Source organism: Cucurbita moschata, unplaced genomic scaffold (genome assembly GCF_002738365.1).
Source record: "Cucurbita moschata cultivar Rifu unplaced genomic scaffold, Cmos_1.0 Cmo_Scf00028, whole genome shotgun sequence".
Classification (NCBI taxonomy): Eukaryota; Viridiplantae; Streptophyta; class Magnoliopsida; order Cucurbitales; family Cucurbitaceae; genus Cucurbita; species Cucurbita moschata.
The window spans coordinates 314,478-336,779 of record NW_019268544.1 but is presented as its reverse complement, the minus strand read 5'-3'; the positions used below and the strand labels follow the sequence as shown (position 1 = coordinate 336,779).

General features: G+C 37.3%; 5 protein-coding genes and 6 non-coding genes across 20 annotated transcripts in view; 3 read left to right on the top strand and 8 right to left on the bottom strand.

Moving 5' to 3' along the window:
• Positions 1–565: 565 nt before the first annotated feature.
• LOC111463360 (60S ribosomal protein L4) lies at positions 566–2,865 on the bottom strand. The gene is made up of 2 exons (XM_023107268.1): positions 1,697–2,865; positions 566–994 (listed from the first exon to the last, which is right to left on the bottom strand). Exons 1-2 carry the CDS (start codon positions 2,801–2,803, stop codon positions 881–883), a joined length of 1,221 nt encoding a protein of 406 aa, XP_022963036.1. The 5' UTR covers positions 2,804–2,865; the 3' UTR covers positions 566–880.
• Positions 2,866–3,268: 403 nt separating this feature from the next.
• On the bottom strand, positions 3,269–5,199 carry LOC111463518 (mediator of RNA polymerase II transcription subunit 4). Its single transcript, XM_023107480.1, has one exon. It carries the CDS (start codon positions 5,041–5,043, stop codon positions 3,820–3,822), a length of 1,224 nt encoding a protein of 407 aa, XP_022963248.1. The 5' UTR covers positions 5,044–5,199; the 3' UTR covers positions 3,269–3,819.
• Positions 5,200–5,845: 646 nt separating this feature from the next.
• LOC111463609 (pentatricopeptide repeat-containing protein At5g02830, chloroplastic) lies at positions 5,846–11,640 on the top strand. 2 transcript variants are annotated; one of them, XM_023107626.1, is made up of 12 exons: positions 5,846–6,491; positions 6,836–6,923; positions 7,192–7,399; positions 7,797–7,904; positions 8,101–8,221; positions 8,380–8,957; positions 9,310–9,375; positions 9,519–9,599; positions 9,759–9,856; positions 10,462–10,675; positions 10,811–10,871; positions 11,202–11,640. In XM_023107626.1, exons 1-12 carry the CDS (start codon positions 5,915–5,917, stop codon positions 11,561–11,563), a joined length of 2,562 nt encoding a protein of 853 aa, XP_022963394.1. In that variant the 5' UTR covers positions 5,846–5,914; the 3' UTR covers positions 11,564–11,640. The 2 variants fall into 2 exon arrangements, with proteins under 2 accessions (XP_022963394.1, XP_022963393.1); XM_023107625.1 differs by having other exon boundaries at positions 5,848–6,491; positions 8,101–8,265; positions 8,370–8,957.
• Positions 11,641–12,368: 728 nt separating this feature from the next.
• On the bottom strand, positions 12,369–12,452 carry TRNAM-CAU. The gene is given in 2 exon segments: positions 12,369–12,404; positions 12,415–12,452. It is a non-coding gene; the product is annotated as a tRNA-Met (tRNA).
• A 140-nt stretch (positions 12,453–12,592) lies between these two features.
• On the bottom strand, positions 12,593–12,676 carry TRNAM-CAU. The gene is given in 2 exon segments: positions 12,593–12,628; positions 12,639–12,676. It is a non-coding gene; the product is annotated as a tRNA-Met (tRNA).
• A 138-nt stretch (positions 12,677–12,814) lies between these two features.
• On the bottom strand, positions 12,815–12,898 carry TRNAM-CAU. Its single transcript is given in 2 exon segments — positions 12,815–12,850; positions 12,861–12,898. It is a non-coding gene; the product is annotated as a tRNA-Met (tRNA).
• A 361-nt stretch (positions 12,899–13,259) lies between these two features.
• TRNAM-CAU lies at positions 13,260–13,343 on the bottom strand. The gene is given in 2 exon segments: positions 13,260–13,295; positions 13,306–13,343. It is a non-coding gene; the product is annotated as a tRNA-Met (tRNA).
• Positions 13,344–13,704: 361 nt separating this feature from the next.
• Positions 13,705–13,788, bottom strand: TRNAM-CAU. Its single transcript is given in 2 exon segments — positions 13,705–13,740; positions 13,751–13,788. It is a non-coding gene; the product is annotated as a tRNA-Met (tRNA).
• A 139-nt stretch (positions 13,789–13,927) lies between these two features.
• Positions 13,928–14,011, bottom strand: TRNAM-CAU. Its single transcript is given in 2 exon segments — positions 13,928–13,963; positions 13,974–14,011. It is a non-coding gene; the product is annotated as a tRNA-Met (tRNA).
• Positions 14,012–14,895: 884 nt separating this feature from the next.
• Positions 14,896–17,190, top strand: LOC111463590 (adenylate kinase 1, chloroplastic-like). The gene is made up of 4 exons (XM_023107592.1): positions 14,896–15,273; positions 15,540–15,680; positions 16,294–16,566; positions 16,717–17,190. Exons 1-4 carry the CDS (start codon positions 14,953–14,955, stop codon positions 16,858–16,860), a joined length of 879 nt encoding a protein of 292 aa, XP_022963360.1. The 5' UTR covers positions 14,896–14,952; the 3' UTR covers positions 16,861–17,190.
• A 3,255-nt stretch (positions 17,191–20,445) lies between these two features.
• LOC111463334 (two-component response regulator-like APRR7) overlaps positions 20,446–22,302 on the top strand; it is a 9,777-nt gene continuing 7,920 nt past the window's right edge. For 2 of the 9 annotated variants that reach the window (XM_023107223.1, XM_023107216.1), the window contains exons 1-2: positions 20,446–20,725; positions 21,103–21,669. In XM_023107223.1, the coding sequence (XP_022962991.1) occupies positions 21,321–21,669 (349 nt within the window). In that variant the 5' untranslated portion in view covers positions 20,446–20,725; positions 21,103–21,320. Of the gene's footprint in view, positions 20,726–20,774; positions 20,912–21,102; positions 21,670–22,302 lie in introns of those variants that run through there. The other 7 variants (XM_023107221.1, XM_023107220.1, XM_023107217.1 and 4 more) reach the window with 7 other exon arrangements.

The window sequence follows — 22,302 nt, the reverse complement described above, 5'->3', positions numbered from 1 at the left end:
TGAATATTAAACATTCATACATCACAATACAACACTAATATCTATAAACAAACGCCAAATATTCTTAATTTTCATAAAAAATTTTAAGGGGTTGTGGATCTTATTCTCAAATTATTCGGGTTGACAGAACAAAAAAGGCATTCAACCTACAAACCGAACTAAAATTTTCATTTCTTCAAAACAAAATCTATTCCAACCCAATCGAATTAGCACCTTTTGTTTGTGCATTTAATTTGTTGAAGATAAGGTTGGCAAATCTAAGGAGAAAAAAAATACAATATAAACAAAACAATTCAAAACATAATCAAATGATATAAAAAATATATGGGGGAAGAAAATATATTATATTATATTGAAGATTTATAAACACACAATATACAATTGTAAACAATATTTTTTATAATTACCCTTATAAATATGGTCCTCTAAACAATATTTTGCATAATTTTTCATAAAATTTGAAAATCAAGGATGGAGAACAAATCCCCAACAATTTTAATTTTAGAAATTGCATAATACTAATCACTCCAAGGCTCTAAGGCAAAGCCAATGGGGAAAAATGATATGGCATTGAATAAAAGGGCATCAAGAACAATGACCATTAAAAGCAGAAGAATTGCATATCACAGTGGATGTAATCTCACCATGGTGACATGATAAAAGGCAACTACTACACACTCCTTGTAGATGAACAAAGAGGAGGAATGTAGATAAAAATGGGAGAGCAAAAGGCTAAAGGTAAATTATCATGTTACTTCACTCATTGTTCTCCTAAACTCTAAACGCAACAACAATCCAAGCAAGAAATATCAACTCCTTGACAAAACTAGATTTACCGAAGTAATGAGGTCTATGAGATTTTGAATAAAGAAAAGCGAAATTACTGAGAGACGCCGAGCCATTTCGAGAAGTTGTCGAACTCGGTGTAATCACTGTCGGAGATCATCGTCTGATACCATGCCTTGCCTGCAGCTTTGATTGAAGTAGCCTCCTCCTGTGAGGATCATGTACAAAAAATGGAGAGAAGAAAGTCAACACCATGAATAGGATGTGTACTGAGACAACAAAGTCTGGTTCCACAAAATGCAGATGATATGATCATATGATTGTGCCACCGTATAAAACAACTTCTGGTCACGGAGTATCGATGATTCAACTTAAAATGAGAAACCAAAAAGGACAAACTTTTGGAAGGATAAAACGAACATCTTGTCATCATGATGAAACAAAGAAATCTATAAAATAAATTAGTTCTCTACCAAATCAACAAGAGATTACTTGAACTTACAAGGATGGATAAGGCGAGCACATAAAAAAAGTGTACTTAAGAATTCGACCAATCTAATCAATTATGAAGTATAAGTGATGAGAGTAAACAGTAGTCCTCAAGAACGATGCATATCGAAGTTAAATGACAACAGGACATGATTGAACATAGAGCAATAATTTTCATAAAAGCATGTCATTAAGCAGACCCAATAACTATGAGCCAGATACAAAGATTCCACTGTATGTAACATAAAATTAAATTAATTATGCCATCAATCTTAAGAGCGAAACCAAACCCACATAAAAAATAATATCAACTTAATAAGTATTTGAAGGAAATCGCCAATCCAATCAATCTGCTATGGAGATATGCGCAACTTAATTTCTAAAAGAATGAAGATAATCACTAAGAACATGAATGATGTACCTTTGTAGTCAAATTCCTCTTCTTGTCGAGTTTCTCCTTTTTAGCCTTAACACGTTGCTCCTCCGCCAAAAGAGCCATTCTTCTAGCAGTCTTGGCATACGGGTTAAGCTTGAGCATGGCGTTCAAGTTCTTCAATGGGTTCTTCTTCAATGGAGCTCTCTTAACAGCCTTCTTAATCGGCTTCACCACAGATTGGACTTCATCAGAGTTAATAATCCTTGACAAATCTGCATTCACCATCTTAGACCTTGGGAGGACATAACCCTTTTTCTTCTCTGAAGGCTTCTCGAAAGATCCATAAATAGAATCAAGCTTCTCAAAAGCAGACTTGGTCCAGATCACAAACCTTCCAAGGTGACCACCAGGAGCGAGCTTCAACAAATTAAGCCTCTCAACATTGGCAATCTCAACTCCCGGAATGTTACGGAAGGCCTTAACAAGTTTAGCGCCCTCAGTTCCGTAAACAATCAACGGACCCTTGCGAGAAATGTAGCGACGGTTCCTCATTTTACCCTTACCAGGACGGATCGCATGGCTATCCTTGGCCTTCTCAGCATCGGGAAAAGCACCAACCTGTTTGAGAACCTTGATTGCAGCGGAGGTCTTCTCAACGCCTTCGGCCGAGTCGCTCACAACAAGAGGCAATTCAGGAACAGACTCGATACGATGGCCGCGAGCAAGAACCAACGATGGAACAGCCGAGGCCGCAATAGCCGAAACAACAGCATACCTCTTCTGATTCACATTGATCTTTCGGTGCCAACGTCGCCAGATCTTAGTTGGAGCGAACATTCGACCACCACGACACATGTTTCCAAAAGCACCCTGACCAGCACGGTGAGTACCACCGCCAGGGACACGAGGAATACGGGACACAGCACGTCCGGTACCCCAGGACTCAGCGGAGGTTTGGTGGCCGGCGCGCTTGCTGACGGCGTAGGGCTGGCGGCTGTTCTTTGAGATATTGGAATGAACAAAGCTAACAATATCCGGCCGAATTGAGGCCCTCATCACGTCGGGCAGCGGGACGCCGGGTGCCGCATCAGTGGCCATGTCCCCTTCAAGGGACTGAACCGAAACAAGAGGGCGAGCGGCGGCAACAGCCATTGAAGAGTGTTCGTGTGTGAAGTGAAGAAGAGAAGAGAGAGAGGAAGAGAAGAATTAGGGTTTGCTGGCTGAGAGTTTATATATGTGTTTCGTGTCACAAAAATGGATCATTAATTATTTTTTCTTAATTATTAAATATGAAAAATAATAAAATAAAGGTGTGAAATTACATTATTGCCCCCAACTTTTCAATTCAATATTTTCATTTTGTTAACCTGAAGTTATTTGCGTCTTCCTCAAATTCCCTGCCAGGCCCAACCCAATTCGTTTGGGCCAACCGAACAAATGGGCCTGATTCAAAGCCCAGTTCATGAAACCCCAAAAGTATATATAGTTTTCTTTTAGAAGAACGGCATTCATTGTTCATTAACGCAAGCCAATAGGCTAAAAACTAGGAAATCCTAAATGACAAGAGAAACAAGCCAATGGGAAATTTTTCTGAGTTCAATGAATACCACACGAGAAAATGCTACAACATCAGCAATCTACATTTCGTTTCATTACAAGTCACCTCGACGACCAAATATAGTAAGGTAAAATGATTGTATCACGAGAATTGTCGAGGCATGGCTTTCATGAATGACTAAAGGCTTACAAAGCGCGCACTCGACAACCAAACATAGTAAGGTAAAATGATTGTATCACGAGAATTGTCATGGCGATAGCTTCCATGAATTGCTAAAAGCTTATTAAGCACGCACTCGACCGACCAACAACATGGTACTAAAGTTGGGACACTCTTTACTCAGGTTCAAAGTGCATCCAGTATCCTAAGAGGGTTTGATTAGCTTAGGTTCAAAGTGCATCCAGTATCCTAAGAGGGTTTGATTAGCTTACATTCAAAACAAAGGAAACATGCTTAATCTCCATTCATATTCGGTGATCAGCGAACTATTTCACTCTTTAAACGTAAAGGTTAAGCGCAGCAACCTTGTGATTATCTCTACACCCATGCCTGTTTCGTCGCTATACGGTCATTTAGGCACCTTAGTCAGTGATCCAGCAGGCGGGTTTCCTCAATCATCATCTTCAGAGCTTCCTTCTTCACTAGCATAATCGCTACTATCATCGTCTTGATCGAGAATATCCAACTGAACATGCCTAACTTGAATCGGCTCTTGAGGTCTGTGTAATCCTGGAAGAGCATTATGCCTCAACTGTGGCTCATCAACTCTAGCAACAGGAAGAGAGTCCAATGGCGGCAATGGCACAGGGTCCCCAGGCTTCCATCCAGGAGGGGGCATTGGTAAATCCCTAGGTAATTCCACAGGCATTCCAGGCTTCCAACCAGATGGCACAGTGATATTTGGAGGAAGCAGCCCTTGAATACCCGCCAGAGCTAAAGGATTGGCATCTGTTGGCACTGGAGCTGGTGCCTCAATCATTGGCTCGATGGTTTTCTCAGTACTTTCAACTGATTTAGGCAAGCCAACATCAAGATCAGCAAAAGTATACAACTGGGAAGCACGCATTTGCTCTTCTTGCGGGGCAGGGGGAAGCGCCCCGCGCAACGGAGCTTGTCCAGCCCCAAATTCAGGTGGTGCAAAAGTAGTATAGCTTATTTTATGAGCATATGACAATATATCAGATAATTTCAACTGGGATGCAACAGTAGTAGTCGAACACAATGACTCGTTTTCGACATCATCGCTAGTTTTAACACGTTTATGACCCTGATAATCAGCATAATCATCAAACAAAACATCAAGAACCTGTTCAGCATCCTTTAGTTTATTAGCAAAAGCACGAAGAGCAGCATCTTTAGCCCGCATTTCATAAGCAATTTTTTGCTTAGAGTCTTGAAGATCAAGAATCTCCTGAAGCTCAGCAACAGCTTCAAATAATTGAGTCTGCAGAACATTAAACAGTGACAGAATTTCTTTTGAAGTAGACGGAGTAGAATCAAGCGGCGTAGAGGGAGCCGACTGGGTTTGAGAATTAAGAAAAGTGGGAAGAGAGCCCCGAAATGCAGTGAGCCAAAGGGCTCGATTGGGGTAAACTTCGAAGAGCTTGGAAGCTAAAGAAGCCATTTGCAGGAGAAGAGCTTGAGCTCTAGGAAGAGGAGGAAGGAGAGGAAGAAGCGTGGAGGAGGGAGTCGGAGATGAAAGATTGGATGGATTTTGGTGGTGGGATTGTTGAGAAGGGGGCAATTTCGGTGGGGTAGGGTTTTGAATTGAAGGAGAATTAGGGTTCGTCAAGCCCAATCTTGCTGGGGACTGTACAATTTGATGCTGAAGCATTCTTGAGTGCTTCAATGGCGATCGAATTAGGGTTTAATTCGTGCAAAACAACAGAAGAAGATCAAACTGAAACTTGAAAGACGAGAATGGGAATGGAGAGAACCTGAGATCGGGAAGACGAAGAAGATCGGCGATTCGGCGCTGATTATCGCTCCTTTTTTTTCCTTTTAATTATTTTATTAATAATCTCTAATAGTTTTTTTAATAAGTGGGCTGGGCCGAAAGTATGGGCCAAAATTGGGCTGGACAAGATTGGGGTAATTATTACAATTTTACCCTTTCACTATCAAAATTATCCCATATATATTAAAATTTTAAATATTAAATTAATTTTTTTAAAATTTTTGGTAAATATATTTCATATTATTAACCAAACCATTTATAATTTGAAACTTGGAGGCTTCCATATATTATTAAAATATTAAAATATTAAAATAAAATATGCTACATTGAAAAAATCAAATTTTGAATTAAAAAAATTAAAGATTAATTATAGTACGCCATATTATATTTTTATATATTTAAAATTTAAGAAAATTGACTGTGTAGTAATATTTTTATTATGTGAAAACTTATTTAAATATGAAAATAAAATAATAAAAAAAACGAATATATAACACAAATTTAGAAAAATGATATTATATTGAGTCGAAAAATATCTGAACAAATGAAACGGCGGCGTTTTGCTATTGGTATCGTACCACCAAACAAGAGAACAAACCGCTGCCTTTCAAATCAAATCCATTCCCGAAAATAATAATTAATTCATACAAAAAAAAAGAAAAAAAAGAAAAAAAAAAGGGAAAATTCCGATGAGGAGAAATATAAAATCAACTGAAGAAGTTCAGAACTCGTTAACCGTTGGCCAAGAATGCGTGGTCTCCTCATCCTCGGCTCCGCCTCCTCCTCCTCCTCCTCCAGCTCCATTGCCGGACGTTGCTCCCGCCGCCCTAGCCACTCCAAGGCCCTAAATTCCTCGCTTTCCAACGTATTTCCCACTGGAACGCACTCACCGCTTTCTTCTCGTCCTTCCACTATCCATTCCCGTTCTCCTCTTCTGTCCTCTGTCCAATGGGACATTGCTGGCGCCTCATCCGGCGGGAAAACTTCTCTCCGTCACTACGCTGACGTCGCATCGAAGCTCGCCGAGCGCGGTAAGCTTGACGATTTTGCGATGGTGGTGGAAAATGTGGTCGTCGCTGGTGTTGAGCCCTCGCAATTCGCTGCGGTGTTGGCTGTTGAGCTTGTGGCCAAGGGGATTTCGCGGTGTCTTAGAGAGGGAAATCTTTGGAATGTCGTGCAGGTTTTGAGGAAGGTCGAGGAGCTTGGGATTTCGGCTGTGGGACTATGCGATGAGTCGGCTGTAGAGTCGCTGAGGAGAGAGTGTCGTCGAATTTCCAAGTCCGGAGACTTAGAGGAGCTCGTCGAATTCATGGAGGTTCTTTCCGGTAACTTAGGAATTTGTCATACGCTTGCTATTCTTCTTAATATTGCGGCAGGAACATATTGAAATGTAGCTGAGTAGACATTGTCACATCAGACTTAACGAAGCATTCTTATGATTAGGGCTGGTAATTCTAGGATGAAACTGTTTTTGGGAAATTTTCCATGCTTGTTCCTTGTTAAGTGTTGTAAATTTAACGTTAAAGCTTAGCAGAATTGTGAAATCTGAACTCAATTACTCGAATATGGAAATTGATTATTACTAAACAACCTGCTTCTATTAATGTTCATGATTGGATTTCCAACAGGTATTTATTCGCATTGTTTAACAATTAGCTACCGTTTTCAGGTTTTGGTTTCTCGATCAAAGAAATGATGAAGCCGTCCGAAGTAATAAAACTGTGTGTTGATGCCCGTAATCCAAAAATAGCAATTAGGTAAACCTTCATTTGTGTTATCAAATGCATCTTCAAGGGGTTAAAATTCAATGAAGTTTGTAACATACACTTGGGGCTGTTTCAATTGAAAGGACTTTACGTATATTGGAGCATGGAGGGTGAGGAACCATTACAAGAATTAATGTTTGTAGTTGTTCGGTTTTTAGTTGACTTGATAGTTTTCTTCACTATATTTGGAATCCTCAAATCGGTGTCGATACAATATACGGTATCTGAACCACTAATTTGTTGTTGATGAATTATACAGGTACGCTAGCATCTTACCACAAGCAGATATATTGTTCTGTACAGTTATAAATGAATTTGGCAAGAAAAGGGACTTGAAATCTGCTTTCATGGCATATACAGAATCCAAGGCTCATATGAATGGTCCTAATATGTATATCTACCGCTCAATAATTGATGTCTGTGGTCTCTGTGGTGACTACAAGAAATCGAGGAACATCTATCATCAGGTACTGTGCTAACTGCAATGCGAAATTATGTTTAATGCTTGTTGTTTACACATGAAAGATGATTTTGCTTGAATAGCTATGCTAAGGTAATTCTTGCTCGAACATCTGTCTAGAAATGGCGGTTGTAGTTTATAAGCATCTGAGCAGTTGTAGTTCAGAAAATAAAGCACTGTTCTTGACTATCGGTTTCAACGTCCTTAGTGTGCAACAGAGACTCGTCATAAATTAGAGACTTCAGGAAAATTTGATCTTGAATGTATTTATTAGATGTGTATCAGCTTTAGGTTTAGCAGGTTAACAATTGTTACTTTCTTTTTGGAAGTTCTTATATTCTTTAGATCTCTACAAGAGTTATATTCACAGAGATTCAGGTTTTCTATTTTTCAATTTTCTGCAGGATTTGCTCAGTCAGAATGTCACCCCGAATGTATATGTCTTCAACAGTCTCATGAATGTAAACGCCCATGATTTGAACTACATCTTTCAATTGTACAAAAATATGCAGGTAATCCTTCCCTCTCTCTCTCAACATACACCAACATTGGAAGAAAATAAAAGATTGGAGACATGAGTTCCTTCATTGTTTTTCAACATATTCAATGCATATCCCTATTCCCAGTATTTAATCATGCTTTAGAAGATCGAAGATACAGAGTTCATTGGTGATGCGACATATCTGATATGAGTACTCATAAATTCAGAATCTTGGTGTACCAGCTGATATGGCCTCATATAATATCCTTCTCAAGGCCTGTTGCCTAGCAGGAAGAGTTGATCTGGCACAGGACATTTACAGGGAAGTAAAGCATTTGGAGACAACAGGTGTGTTGAAGTTGGATGTCTTCACCTACAGCACAATTGTAAAGGTGCAAGATCTACTCGGCGTGTAAATTTCATTCGTAAAAATTCTAGCCGTGAAATACTATGGTACAGTATCCTCGTATTTTGAGGATTTATTATTATTTTTCAGGTTTTTGCAGATGCGAAATTGTGGAAAATGGCACTCAGAGTCAAAGAAGACATGCAATCAGCTGGAGTATCACCAAATATGGTGACCTGGTCTTCATTGATCAGTTCATGTGCTAATTCGGGTCTTGTTGAGTTGGCAATCCAATTGTTCGAAGAGATGGTTTCAGCAGGATGTGAACCTAATACACAGTGTTGTAATATTCTTTTACATGCTTGTGTCGAAGCTCGCCAGTTTGATAGAGCTTTTCGTCTATTTCGCTCCTGGAGGGAAAAGGAACTTTGGGATGATATAGAGAGAAGAAACAGCACCGATGACAATTTGAATGCTGATCCAACATCTCAACTGTGTATTACTAATATGCCTAACGCTCAATCTCATGTACATCAAATCAAGTTTGCTGGGAATTTTGCTTTCAAACCTACAATTACAACCTATAATATTCTAATGAAAGCTTGTGGTACTGATTATTACCATGCTAAAGCTTTGATGGAGGAGATGAAAAGTGTTGGCCTCACACCCAATCACATTAGCTGGTCAATTTTGATTGACATATGTGGAGGATCTCGTGACGTGAAAAGTGCTGTGCAGGTAAAAAATGTAGTTTTTCTCTCGATTAAGTTATATTTCCTCTTAGCATTGGCAACATTGTTGATCGAGGTTACTTTCCATTGTCGTCAAAATTTCATTGCTCATTACACATTTCTATCCATCACCTGTTCTCCGGGAGGCGAAAGACTTCCTTTCCTAAGACAGCTGAGGAGGATAGAAAAGGGGGGATGGGGGGATAAGGAGAGCTTTAGCCTTGAGAATATAATTCTAGTTGGTGTGGTATTGCTGAATGCTTTTATGGTTTCTTCCTTCCTTCTTACATGCCTCTGTATTTGATCATTTAGCTTCGTTTTAATGCACTGTGCGCTTGCAATGTTTATTTTCAGTGCAGATCTTGACAACCATGCGTATGGCTGGAGTCGATCCTGATGTTGTTGCATACACAACGGCTATCAAGGTTTCAATCTCTCTTGTCATACTTTTTAAGTCTAACCATGACCATTAGACGGACATCTGAAGTTCATTATAGTGATGCCCCCATACCAGCATAAATTAGTTGGCTATTTTCTTAAAACATCCTTGTCATTGGCAATGGTATAGGTTTGCGTTGGATGTAAAAACTGGAGGCTGGCATTTTCATTATTTGAAGAAATGAAAAGATTTGAGATACAGCCAAATTTAGTAAGTATGATCTTCTTTTTCCGTTCAACATGCAAGAGTCACAAACCATCCGCTAGCTTTATTGTCTTTCGTTAGCAGCTAAGAATTTAAGTGCTATAGGCCACCAACCATGGAAGGAAAAGTGAGGCATCCATAATCATGGTAGCTTTCGTTTTGCAGGTGACCTACAGTACACTTCTGAGAGCCCGCAGTACTTATGGCTCATTACACGAAGTACAGCAATGCCTTGCTATTTACCAGGACATGAGGAAATCAGGGTAACGTATACAAAATTGATGCTAGGTTAAATTACAAGTTTAGTTCATGAACTTTCAAGTTTGTCTATTTGGTCCCTAAACTTTAAATAGTATTGAATAGCTCCTTCAACTTTCAAATTTGTGTGTCAATAGGCCCCTAAACTTTTTATAAGTAAATAATCTATTAGATATAAAACTGAATTTTTTTTATGCATGATAAGACCCTAAACTTTCAATAGGTCATTAATGTATTAACTTTTTTATAATTAATTGTTCTATTAGATATAAAGTTGAAAGTTCGTGGTCTTAGACAAATTTGAAGTTCAAAGTTTTAGGGACATTTAGACAGACTAAATAGACAATGTTGAAAATTCATGAACTAAGCTTGTAATTTAATCTAGATTTGAGCGTCCTTTTTCACAATAGAATCATGTCGAGATCCAATTACCGCTACTGACATTTAGTCTCCTATTCATGATAGGTATAGTGTTTGCCAACAATGAAGTAAAAATAAATCAGTCTTTTTCCATTCTTCCAGCTTAGCGAGCATTTTTGCAATGCCCAGAAGATGCCTTTGATTTCTTTGCATATGAACGGACATTTATTTCAGACCAAAACATTTTCAGGTTCAAATCCGACGACCATTATCTCAAGGAGTTGATTGCAGAATGGTGTGAAGGAGTTCTACAGAATAACAATCAGCAGCAAGAGGAGGCGACAGCACCCTGTAATAGAACCGACATCGGGAAACCACGATGTTTAATTCTTGAAAAAGTTGCTGAGCATCTGCAGAAGAGTTTTACCGAAAGCCTAGCGATTGACCTGCAAGAGCTCACAAAGGTTCGCATTATTATGAACTGAATTTTCTATTTGGAAAACCTGCACCAGTTTGCCCTTAAAATACGCCTTGTTTAAATTATCTCAAATTTCAAAAGTATGCCTGCATGAAACTAAGCATCTGGTGAATGTAATCAGGTCGAAGCCCGTATCGTCGTTCTCGCAGTTTTGCGAATGATCAAGGAGAATTATGCATTAGGTAATGCCATACTCCAAAACATATCTACTTGCGAGAATAGTATCATCTGTCTAAGCACACCTCTAAGAATAGTACTGAATATTAGGAATTACAGATCTCCACAATGGTACGATATTGTCCACTTTCAACATAAGCTCTCATGGCTTTGCTTTGGACTTACTTATAACTTAGTACCAATGTAGATGTATTCCTTCCTTATAAATTCATGATCATTCTCTAAATTAGCCAACGTGGGACTCCCTCCCACCCGTCCTCAACACTGAACCCTTGTGGACTTTAGCAGCGTCCTTTGATCCATTAGGGGTGCTAACATTGTTCTCTTGGCTGCAGGAGAATCAGTAAAAGATGATATATTCATCATTTTAGGAGTGAGTAAAGTTGAACCAGATTTAGTTGAACAAAACTTTGAAGTGCGAGATGCAATAACCAAACTCTTGCAATACGAGTTGGGGCTTGAAGTTCTTCCGGCAGGACCTACAACTGCTCCTGATGAAGTGGCTGGTTCAGAAAGCTCTAACATGTCGCTTACAAAACTGAACGGAATTATGGGAAGGAATAAGTACACCACTAGGAAACCAGCAGCTGTGCAGAGGCTTAAGGTTACAAAGAAATCACTGAAAGACTGGCTGCAAAGAAATAGGGATATAATAGAATATCGGTTATCAATACCAAAGAATGATTCTTTTTGTTAATGATATAATGATAATGTGCTATATCTTGTAATTACCTTTGTGAAGTAAAGTCTATATATGATAAAGGAACTTGGCAAACGACTTAGTGTTAAGGATGTTGGGAAGAAATGAAGCCTTCTTCAGCTTTATTTCAAAAGCCCAAAAGAAGAACTCTTTCACACTTTTAATTTAATTTTTAAAAAAAAACATCCAAAAGAAGAAAATTGGGGTGAGAGAGGCTCGAATTCTCGACCTCAGGATAACTCAAAGCTATGAGACCTACGCGCTAGCTAACTGCGCCACCACCCCCAAGATGTCCAATGTCCTAATGTTATATTATGGGAATAAATAAAAATTAATAGAAAAAGAAGAAATTGGGGTAAAAGAGGCTCGAACTCAAGATAACTCGAAGCTATGAGACTTACGCACTAGCCAACTGTGCTACCATCCCGGGATGTCCAATGTCCTAATGTTATATTATGGGAATAAATAAAAATTAATAGAAAGAATGAGGAAAGCCCATTAAAGGCCCAAAAGGAGACCTCGCATTTTAAATTTAATGAAAAAAAAAACATCGAAAAGAAGAAATTGGGGTGAGAGAGGCTCAAACTCTCAACCTTAGGATAACTCAAAGCTATGAGACCTACGCGCTAGCCAACTGCACCACCACCCCGAGATGTCTAATGTCCTAATGTTATATTTTTGGAATAAATAAAAATTAATAGAAAGAATGAGGAAAGCTCATTAAAGGCCCAAAAGGAGACCTCGCATTTTAAATTTAATGAAAAAAAAACATCGAAAAAAAAAAACATCGAAAAGAAGAAATTGGGGTGAGAGAGGCTCGAACTCTCGACCTCAGGATAACTCGAAGCTATGAGACCTATGCGCTAGCCAACTGCGCCACCACCCCAAGATGTCCAATGTCCTAATGTTATATTTTCGGAATAAATAAAAATTAATAGAAAGAATGAGGAAAGCCCATTAAAGGCCCAAAAGGAGACCTCGCATTTTAAATTTAATGAAAAAAAAAAAACATCAAAAAGAAGAAATTGGGGTGAGAGAGGCTCGAACTCTCGACCTCAGGATAACTCGCAGCTATGAGACCTACGCGCTAGCCAACTGCGCCACCACCCCGAGATGTCCAATGTCCTAATGTTATATTTTCGGAATAAATAAAAATTAATAGAAAGAATGAGGAAAGCCCATTAAAGGCCCAAAAGGAGACCTCGCATTTTAAATTTAATGAAAAAAAAAACATCGAAAAGAAGAAATTGGGGTGAGAGAGGCTCGAACTCTCGACCTCAGGATAACTCGAAGCTATGAGACCTACGCGCTAGCCAACTGCGCCACCACCCCGAGATGTCCAATGTCCTAATGTTATATTTTCGGAATAAATAAAAATTAATAGAAAGAATGAGGAAAGCCCATTAAAGGCCCAAAAGGAGACCTCGCATTTTAAATTTAATGAAAAAAAAAAACATCAAAAAGAAGAAATTGGGGTGAGAGAGGCTCAAACTCTCGACCTCAGGATAACTCGAAGCTATGAGACCTACGCGCTAGCCAACTGCGCCACCACCCCGAGATGTCCAATGTCCTAATGTTATATTTTCGGAATAAATAAAAATTAATAGAAAGAATGAGGAAAGCCCATTAAAGGCCCAAAAGGAGACCTCGCATTTTAAATTTAATGAAAAAAAAAACATCGAAAAGAAGAAATTGGGGTGAGAGAGGCTCGAACTCTCGACCTCAGGATAACTCGAAGCTATGAGACCTACGCGCTAGCCAACTGCGCCACCACCCCGAGATGTCCAATGTCCTAATGTTATATTTTCGGAATAAATAAAAATTAATAGAAAGAATGAGGAAAGCCCGTTAAAGGCCCAAAAGGAGACCTCGCATTTTAAATTTAATGAAAAAAAAAACATCAAAAAGAAGAAATTGGGGTGAGAGAGGCTCGAACTCTCGACCTCAGGATAACTCGAAGCTATGAGACCTACGCACTAGCCAACTGCACCACCACCCCGAGATGTCCAATGTCCTAATGTTATATTTTCGGAATAAATAAAAATTAATAGAAAGAATGAGGAAAGCCCATTAAAGGCCCAAAAGGAGACCTCGCATTTTAAATTTAATGAAAAAAAAAAACATCAAAAAGAAGAAATTGGGGTGAGAGAGGCTCGAACTCTCGACCTCAGGATAACTCGAAGCTATGAGACCTACGTGCTAGCCAACTGCACCACCACCCCGAGATGTCCAATGTCCTAATGTTATATTTTCGGAATAAATAAAAATTAATAGAAAGAATGAGGAAAGCCCGTTAAAGGCCCAAAAGGAGACCTCGCATTTTAAATTTAATGAAAAAAAAAAACATCAAAAAGAAGAAATTGGGGTGAGAGAGGCTCGAACTCTCGACCTCAGGATAACTCGAAGCTATGAGACCTACGCGCTAGCCAACTGCGCCACCACCCCGAGATGTCCAATGTCCTAATGTTATATTTTCGGAATAAATAAAAATTAATAGAAAGAATGAGGAAAGCCCATTAAAGGCCCAAAAGGAGACCTCGCATTTTAAATTTAATGAAAAAAAAAAACATCAAAAAGAAGAAATTGGGGTGAGAGAGGCTCGAACTCTCGACCTCAGGATAACTCGAAGCTATGAGACCTACGCACTAGCCAACTGCACCACCACCCCGAGATGTCCAATGTCCTAATGTTATATTTTCGGAATAAATAAAAATTAATAGAAAGAATGAGGAAAGCCCATTAAAGGCCCAAAAGGAGACCTCGCATTTTAAATTTAATGAAAAAAAAAAACATCGAAAAGAAGAAATTGGGGTGAGAGAGGCTCGAACTCTCGACCTCAGGATAACTCGAAGCTATGAGACCTACGCACTAGCCAACTGCGCCACCACCCCGAGATGTCCAATGTCCTAATGTTATATTTTCGGAATAAATAAAACTAGCCAACTGCGCCACCACCCCGAGATGTCCAATGTCCTAATGTTATATTTTCGGAATAAATAAAAATTAATAGAAAAAACGAAGGCCGAGAAGGAGACCTCACATTTTAAATTTAATAATTTAATGAATGGGTAGTGAGAGAGGCTGTAGCCAACTGCACCACAGAATTACCCAACCTAGGAGTTAACTAACAACATAAATGTTATATATTTGAAGAAAAAAAAAAGTGATTTTAAATATTGAAAAATAATGTTATATTTATGGGATTTGTGAATATTAAACCTTTATTTAAAAAAAGAAAATAACTTTTTTTATAATTTATTCTGACGGGAGTTATTGCATTCATCGAACACGCGCGCGTAACGAACGAAACCCTAGTTTTAAAACCACATATTTCCTTCATCTCCAACTCCCTTCGACCATCGGATACTTCCAGTAGAGCAGTATCCATGGCGGCCTTGTTCCGCTATTCGAAATCCTCTACGGTTTCGTCTCTTTCATCCACTTCTCTCTTCAGGAGATGCTTCTCTTCAGCTGTTGCTGCTGAACTCAGCTCTCCTACTACTACGACTTTGCCTTTTAATTTAGACCACAATCTTCCCCGCAAAGATCCCAAGGATCGGAACGTTCAATGGGTGTTTCTTGGATGCCCTGGCGTTGGCAAGGGGACCTATGCTAGTCGTCTTTGTAACCTTCTCGGTATCCCTCACATCGCCACCGGAGATCTCGTCCGCGAAGAACTCGCTTCCTCCAGCCCGCTTTCTCGCCAGGTATTTTCCCCTTTCATCCATTTATGTAACTTGAAATTTAATCTTTCTGGATCGTCTTGCAGCTGATAATTTAAATCTACTTTGATATTGAGCGTTAGTATCTCGAAGGGTTGCTAGTAGATTGGATTTGGCGATTTAGTCAATCATTGTGTTCATTTTTTCAAATTATGATGATAACGTGTAACAGTTGCACGATGAAGGTTTTTAAGCTTTTTTTTTTCCCCTTTCTGTCTTTGTTTGTCTCATTTTAATCTCGATCGATGCAGCTATCAGAGATTGTTAACCAGGGAAAATTGGTATCGGATGAGATCATTATCAACTTGTTGTCCAAGAGACTTGAAGCCGGTGAGGCGAAAGGTGAATCTGGATTTATCCTTGATGGTTTCCCTCGGACAATTAGACAAGCAGTGAGTATTCTGTGGTAAAGATGAAATGTGTCATTAAGCTTTCACTTTTTCCTTCCTTTTTTTTCTCTTTCTTCGTGTTTGGTCTAATAATAGTAGTAATTTGGCTATAGTTTTTTCATACAGAAGTTTTCCGGCGAATTCTAAAGTGGGTCCATCTTTTAAACCAATTGTCAAAAAGTCATTTCCTTATCACCTCCACTGTTCATTGTCTTGCATGTGGAGTTGTGCCATATATTTTTTAGCTCCATAGTAATTACTCATTTTCAATTTTTGCGTAAATGAAAATAATATCTTGGATTCGAACTCCTTAGATTAATTCAAGTTTCATGATCTTGAACCTCTTTCTGAAAAGATTAATAAATGATTTTACTACGGAAAAGTGTTAATTTCCTTCTAATTCTGCTTTTTTAGACTAAAATCCTGAGTGGAGTAAGCAACAATAAACACCTTCTGATGCTGATTTTGTAGATAATTATGAGATGGGATTCTATTTTCCCTCACTCTTTCTTTTCCATTTTACGTCATCTTTCCGTTTTCTTTTTGCGTATTTCTTTTTGTTCTGAAATCTTTACAGGCCCCATCTTAGATTCTGGTTTCTTTGCTTTCATTTTAGGAAATTTTGGAAGAGGTGATTGATATAGACTTGGTGGTTAATCTAAAGCTCCGTGAGGATGTGTTACTTGAGAAATGCCTTGGGAGAAGAATCTGTGGTCAGTGTGGAAAAAACTTCAATCTTGCCTCCATTAATGTAAAGGGTGTAAATGGCAATCCTGGAATGAGTATGCCTCCACTGCTTCCGCCTACACATTGCATGTCTAAACTAATTACTCGGGCAGATGATACCGAAACAGTTGTAAAAGAGCGTCTTCAAGTGTATAATGAAAAGGTAGCTCCCAATTCTGTTGCATTCTGAATATCAGTGATGAATTAAGGGGGAAAATAACGTTACTTTTTGCTTGTCGCGCTGTTCGTTCTGATGTTGTTCTAAGCTAATGACGATTTCTTGTTCTCTATTTGTTTTTGTGTGTGGCATCAGAGTCAACCTGTTGAGGAGTATTACCGTAGTAGAGGGAAATTGTTGGAATTCGACTTACCAGGTGGCATCCCAGAGTCTTGGCCCAAGCTACTGAAAGTTCTTAATCTTGATGATTTTGAGGAGAAACTTTCTGCAGCAGCCTAAATTACAGTACGGCAAATGATTGGTTAGTTAATTATTTTCCACATATACAACAGGCACAAACAATTTTGCAGGACAATAAAAAACTGAAAATTAAACAAACTTGAGATTTATTTATTAATTTCTAAATTGTTATGTTGTTCTTTCTTTTCCCCAATTGGGAAGGAGGGAGGAGAATTATTTCACATGTTCTAATTTGGTCGAGTAGATTCGCTGCAAACAGGGATTTGTAACAGCATTGAGTATCTATCTCGACTAGAAGAAAAATGATTTTGAATTCTTGTACCACAATATTCATTAGTATAACATTGTTCCATTTGATGATTTTTATGATGTTCTGTTCGTTGGTTCAACTAGTTTCTCTTTTGACAGATTTATGGAATATATTTATGTAAATGCTTCTTCTTCCCATTTTGAGATTATAGATTAAATGATACTTTGATCTATTGGCAGGCCTTTTAGAAACCCCTAGTTCCTCAGGGTCATTCCTTTTTTCTTTTTTTTGGTATATGTCATATCATCAATGAAACATTTGTTTCTCATTAGAAAGAGAAATTACATTAAAGCTAGACTAGACTTGTGTCAGTTTTAGTAGATTTGTTCATGGATCGATCTGGTGCAAGTGCATTATTGTACTTATAGTAGCCCTTACTGGGTTTTCCCTGTGGAATTATTGTCTATATCTGTTGGAGATTCAGGTCTTAAATCTTCCTAATGACGAAATTTTCTTGCAAGCTTCTGAAAGGGGTTGGTTTTTTAGTAAAACAGTGTGAGATCTCATATCGGGGAGGGGAACGAAACATTCTTTATAAGGGTGTGGAAACCTTTATTTAGTAGACGTATTTTAAAACCCTTTGACGGGATGTTTGAAAGGGAAAGCCCAAAGAGCACAATATTGGCTAGTGATAAGCTTGAGCTGTTTGAGAGGGGAGTAGATTTCTTTCCCGTCCATAGCATATGGTCTGGAAGAGTGTTCTAAATGCCCCACCCGGGTACATATTCTATTGCAGCTGGCCGAGCTGGCTGGCTCTAGCATTTGCCAGGCAGTAAGTTCACACAGCTGCAGACATTGAAACCAGAGAGCACAATACCAGCTAGCTCTTGACTACAATAGTTTGGTGGTTCAAGATGGTTTGTGCTCCACACTTTTTAATTCATTCTATTGCAGCTGGCCGAGCTGCCTGGCTCTAGTTTTTGCCAGGCAGTAAGTTTACACAGCTGCACACATTGAATCTAGGGCTCAATACCAGCTCTTGACTACAATAGTTCGATGGTTCAAGATGGTCTGTGCTCCATATTTTCCCGATCATTTGCTCAACACTATGTTCGTCAAAATTCTATTTTTATGCGTTTGAAAAATCATTCCAAATAAGTCTTGGGTTATGAAAATTTACAAAAATGTTATAATTGAAAGTTGTTCAATTATGAGGGGCTTAATTTTAATTTTGTGAACAACAGGAAATAAATTGAAAAACTCCAAATACTATAAGGCCATCCTAATTTATGACAATTTTCTGATTATTAAACGTCATTAGAAATAAAATTATTTTATACCATCGTTATTTTTAGGTGGAACGATAATAATTTATTATTTTTTTTTTTTTAAGGGGAATTGTATTTTAGATACTAATAAAAATTTAATTATATTTTTGAAATAAAGTATAAAATTTATGGATATTTTAATTAATTTAGCCTGAGATCTTTGGATGAACTAGCGACACGTGTAAAGATCTTATGATGAGACATCGACACGTGTAATTCTACCAAATCGAAGAGGTGCAACGTGGCGTGTTCGTATTGGATGAGCAAACTATTTTTTATATTATTGCAGGTTCAATAATATCATATCCAAACTTTGAATTACCATCCCCGAAAATAATATAATAATAAATTGTTAAAATTACACTAGAAAACGACGTCTCACGTTCCGTCATGATTGCTGATATCCTACTACCGGTCACAGCGTACCAATTTAAATCTATAATATATATATAATTTAAATCTTTAATATAATATATATATATATATATATATATATATATAAAAATTAAATTAGACAAACCATTTTAATCAATTTTCATATTTTAGTTCTAGTTTTCAAATTAATAAAAATACCACCTTGTGTAAAAATTCATAAATTTTTTCAAAAATCTAAAAAATACTTTTAAACTTAAAATATATATATATATATATATATATATATATATATCTAAAAAAATTTAAAAGTTTTTAAAAAATTAAAAAAAAAAAATACTTTGAATTTAATAAAAAAAAAAATTCTAAAAAGTTACTTCGAGAGAAAATTATAATTACATCCCTTCCCTTTTAAAAGTTAGAATTTGTCTTCATAATTTGATAAACCTCACAAATGTTTTTTACAATTTGGTAGAACTCTCAACTTTCCCCTACCCGATAGTTATATGTACCAAGCCGTTATTATTGCCTTTTGCTTACATTCTCACATAACACCAATTTCAACTTCTCAAATCTTGCTTTCAAAACTCTCATTCGAAATCTCCCTGTCCCTGTTTTCTAATTTTTTTTTCTTGAACCGGAGCCTGAAGCTCGAGTATACTTCGCTTGGTTGTAAGCGACGCAAGAATGAATAGACTTAACTCGCTTGTTGCTGGAAAGTGAATGCCACACAATCGCAAGTTCGCTGCCATCGAAGTGAGATTGTGACAAGTGATAAACAATCTATTAACCACAGGCTATATATCTATCATATAAACTAATTTAAACATCTAAACTCATAAATTAAATTTCAATTTTTTTAAAACTATAACAATCAAATTTGATTTTTTTTTAAATAATATATTTGTAACACAATTTTATCTAAATCACTCAAATAAATTATTTATCTTAAACTCCACTAAACTAGCAAAAAGATTTATACAATTTTGGATAATAATTAGAGAAAAAAAAAATCAATTTAGATATTCAGTTGTTTAAATAAAAAAAATTGATGTTTAATTAATATAATTTAAAATTTGTTAATTAATTAATTTTATCTTTTTATCTTTGATTAATTAATTTCATAAAAAATTATTATAATTTGTTAATAAATGTATCATTATATTATTTTATAACAAAGGTTTTTTATATTAAATTTTGGTAGATTTTGTTTTTATCAGATACCTAATTATTAATAAATAAGAATAAATATAAAAAGTATAAAATAAAAAATAAAAAACCAGTCAAAATTTTAATTTAGGTGTATTTACATCCGTGAAAGAAATTATAATATGTGTGCGAGCGTATATTAAAAAAAGTTATTGGCCAACGGGAATGGACGAAAAATTAGCCAAATCTATTGATATCCGCGAATCTTTTGGTAAATCGGCTCTGAAATGCCGACACGTGTCCCGACTAAATCTTTCGGATCCATACAATCTCTTTAGCTCGCGGCTTTAGATTTAGTTCCGCTTCTGAAATCCGTGGCCCGAGTTTTCGGCCACGTTGGAAATATCTTCGTCATACGTGGCACATTTAAACCATCCCAGAGCTCCAATTTGTCCACGTCATTCTCCGTGAGCTCTCTACAATATCTTCTTCCATTTTTTTTTGTTAATATTTTGTTATATCTCAAATTAGTTCTGAAGAGAGAAGAAGGAAAAAAAAAAAAAAAAAAAAAAAAACAGAAAATTCGGCCATTACCTCATTTCTTCAACCTTTGGCTTCCGGGTTCCGAGGCTGGTCAAGAACTTCGTCACTGCTACAGTACTCGAAAATTACAGAGAGGTGAAATTCAACAAGTTCTGGATTGAAGAGGAAGTTAAGCTCTAGATTCTCCATTTGTTGAGACCTTTCTTTTGTCTTCTCCAGCCTCCAGATCGATCTATTTCATGAGATTGGTGAAGTTCTGATGGTGATGTTCTTCATGCATGTTTTCGTTTCTAACGCTGCTGTTGTTTGATTCGTAGCTAGTCGATTTTGGTGATCCATACTTGTTGTTTTATTTGTTTTATTTTTTTTTTCATCTTTTTTTTTTTTCAGTAAAAGTCAATGATGAATCTACATCAAGTTTTTATAGATTAGTTCGTTGATCTTCTAGGTAATTTGTAGATCGGTTTTTGTGGAACGTAGGTTTCTTGCTGTTAATGTCCGGAGATTCTCGGTTTGATTCACTTAGGGTTTGATAATTGTTTTTTAAAAATTGATTTATTAATCTGTCGGGTTCAGTTACGTTGTTTCTTCACTTTCTTGGATTAATTACTTAACGTCTGTAAACATTTGTTTTTGCAGTGTGTGTTGTTCTTGTTTGTTCATATGTAATGGTTAGGGTTTTAAGGTGCGGTGGTTTTTCCAGGGAGCAAGCGACCATTGGATTTTGAGGCTCCTTGTTGGATTTAGAATATGCACTGAATCTGTCTCCAATCCTCCACCATAGTCTGCCTTGGGGTTCTTGAACACTGCATAGAGCTATTTTTTCTGAATCTGATTGACGTCAAGTGCCAACCCTGATGAGTGCTAATGCCGACAGGCACAAAGTGAAAGAGTTAAGAGGACCAAATTGTAACGCACAGGATGGGAATGGAAGTGTGAACGATGGTGTGTCTGGAAGGGAACAGAGACCGGTGGAGGAAAATGAGTTGAAGGTCAATGGATTGACTAGAAATGCAGAAGATGGGCGAAATCCTACTGTTCAAGCCCAGGACATTGTACAAATACAACAGCAACAGCAGCCTCAAGGATCTATGGTCTGCTGGGAGAGATTTCTACATCTTAGGTCCCTCAAGGTTTTGCTTGTAGAAAACGATGACTCCACTCGCCATCTAGTCACTGCACTGCTTCGTAATTGCAGTTATGAAGGTCAGGAAATTGGTCTTTCTTGTAACATTTTCTCCCTGCATATGACCGGTTATTGATGCATTTACATTTCAGATATTATTATTATGATTATTATTTGTTTTTCGATTTCAACGGTTTATGGTCTGAAGTTTCTGTTAACATGTGGACTTTGTTAGTTAGGAAATACAAATTTCATTGCATGAGCAAGTGTCTAAATCACCGTACATACTTTAGCTAACAGTACAAACATAAATGGAAGGGATAAACTTGAAAGGTAATGCCTAAAAGAACTACCACGACTGGTTGAAAATATATAAGCCTATAAATTTTAAGTACTTCCAAGTATGGAGAATAGAAGAGATAACAGTGTGAAAGAATCCCAGATGATACTAATCATCACAGTGGCAGGTTCCATTTTTAAACAAAGATCTTTATAATATCTGCTTCCATCCTTACCTTCAAGCTAGAGTATTCTTGATTAGCTTTCTCTAGAGCTTAGAGTTCTTCTATGAGCTCCTTCTAAAGCCTGGAGTTCCTCAGTTCTCTTTTTGTGCCTATCCTTCCCAGCTCCGGTCAAATGCAGCTGGGCAATTCTACTCATGTAATAGTCTTTTTTTTTTTTTTTTTTTTTTTTTTTTTTTTTTTTTTTTTTTT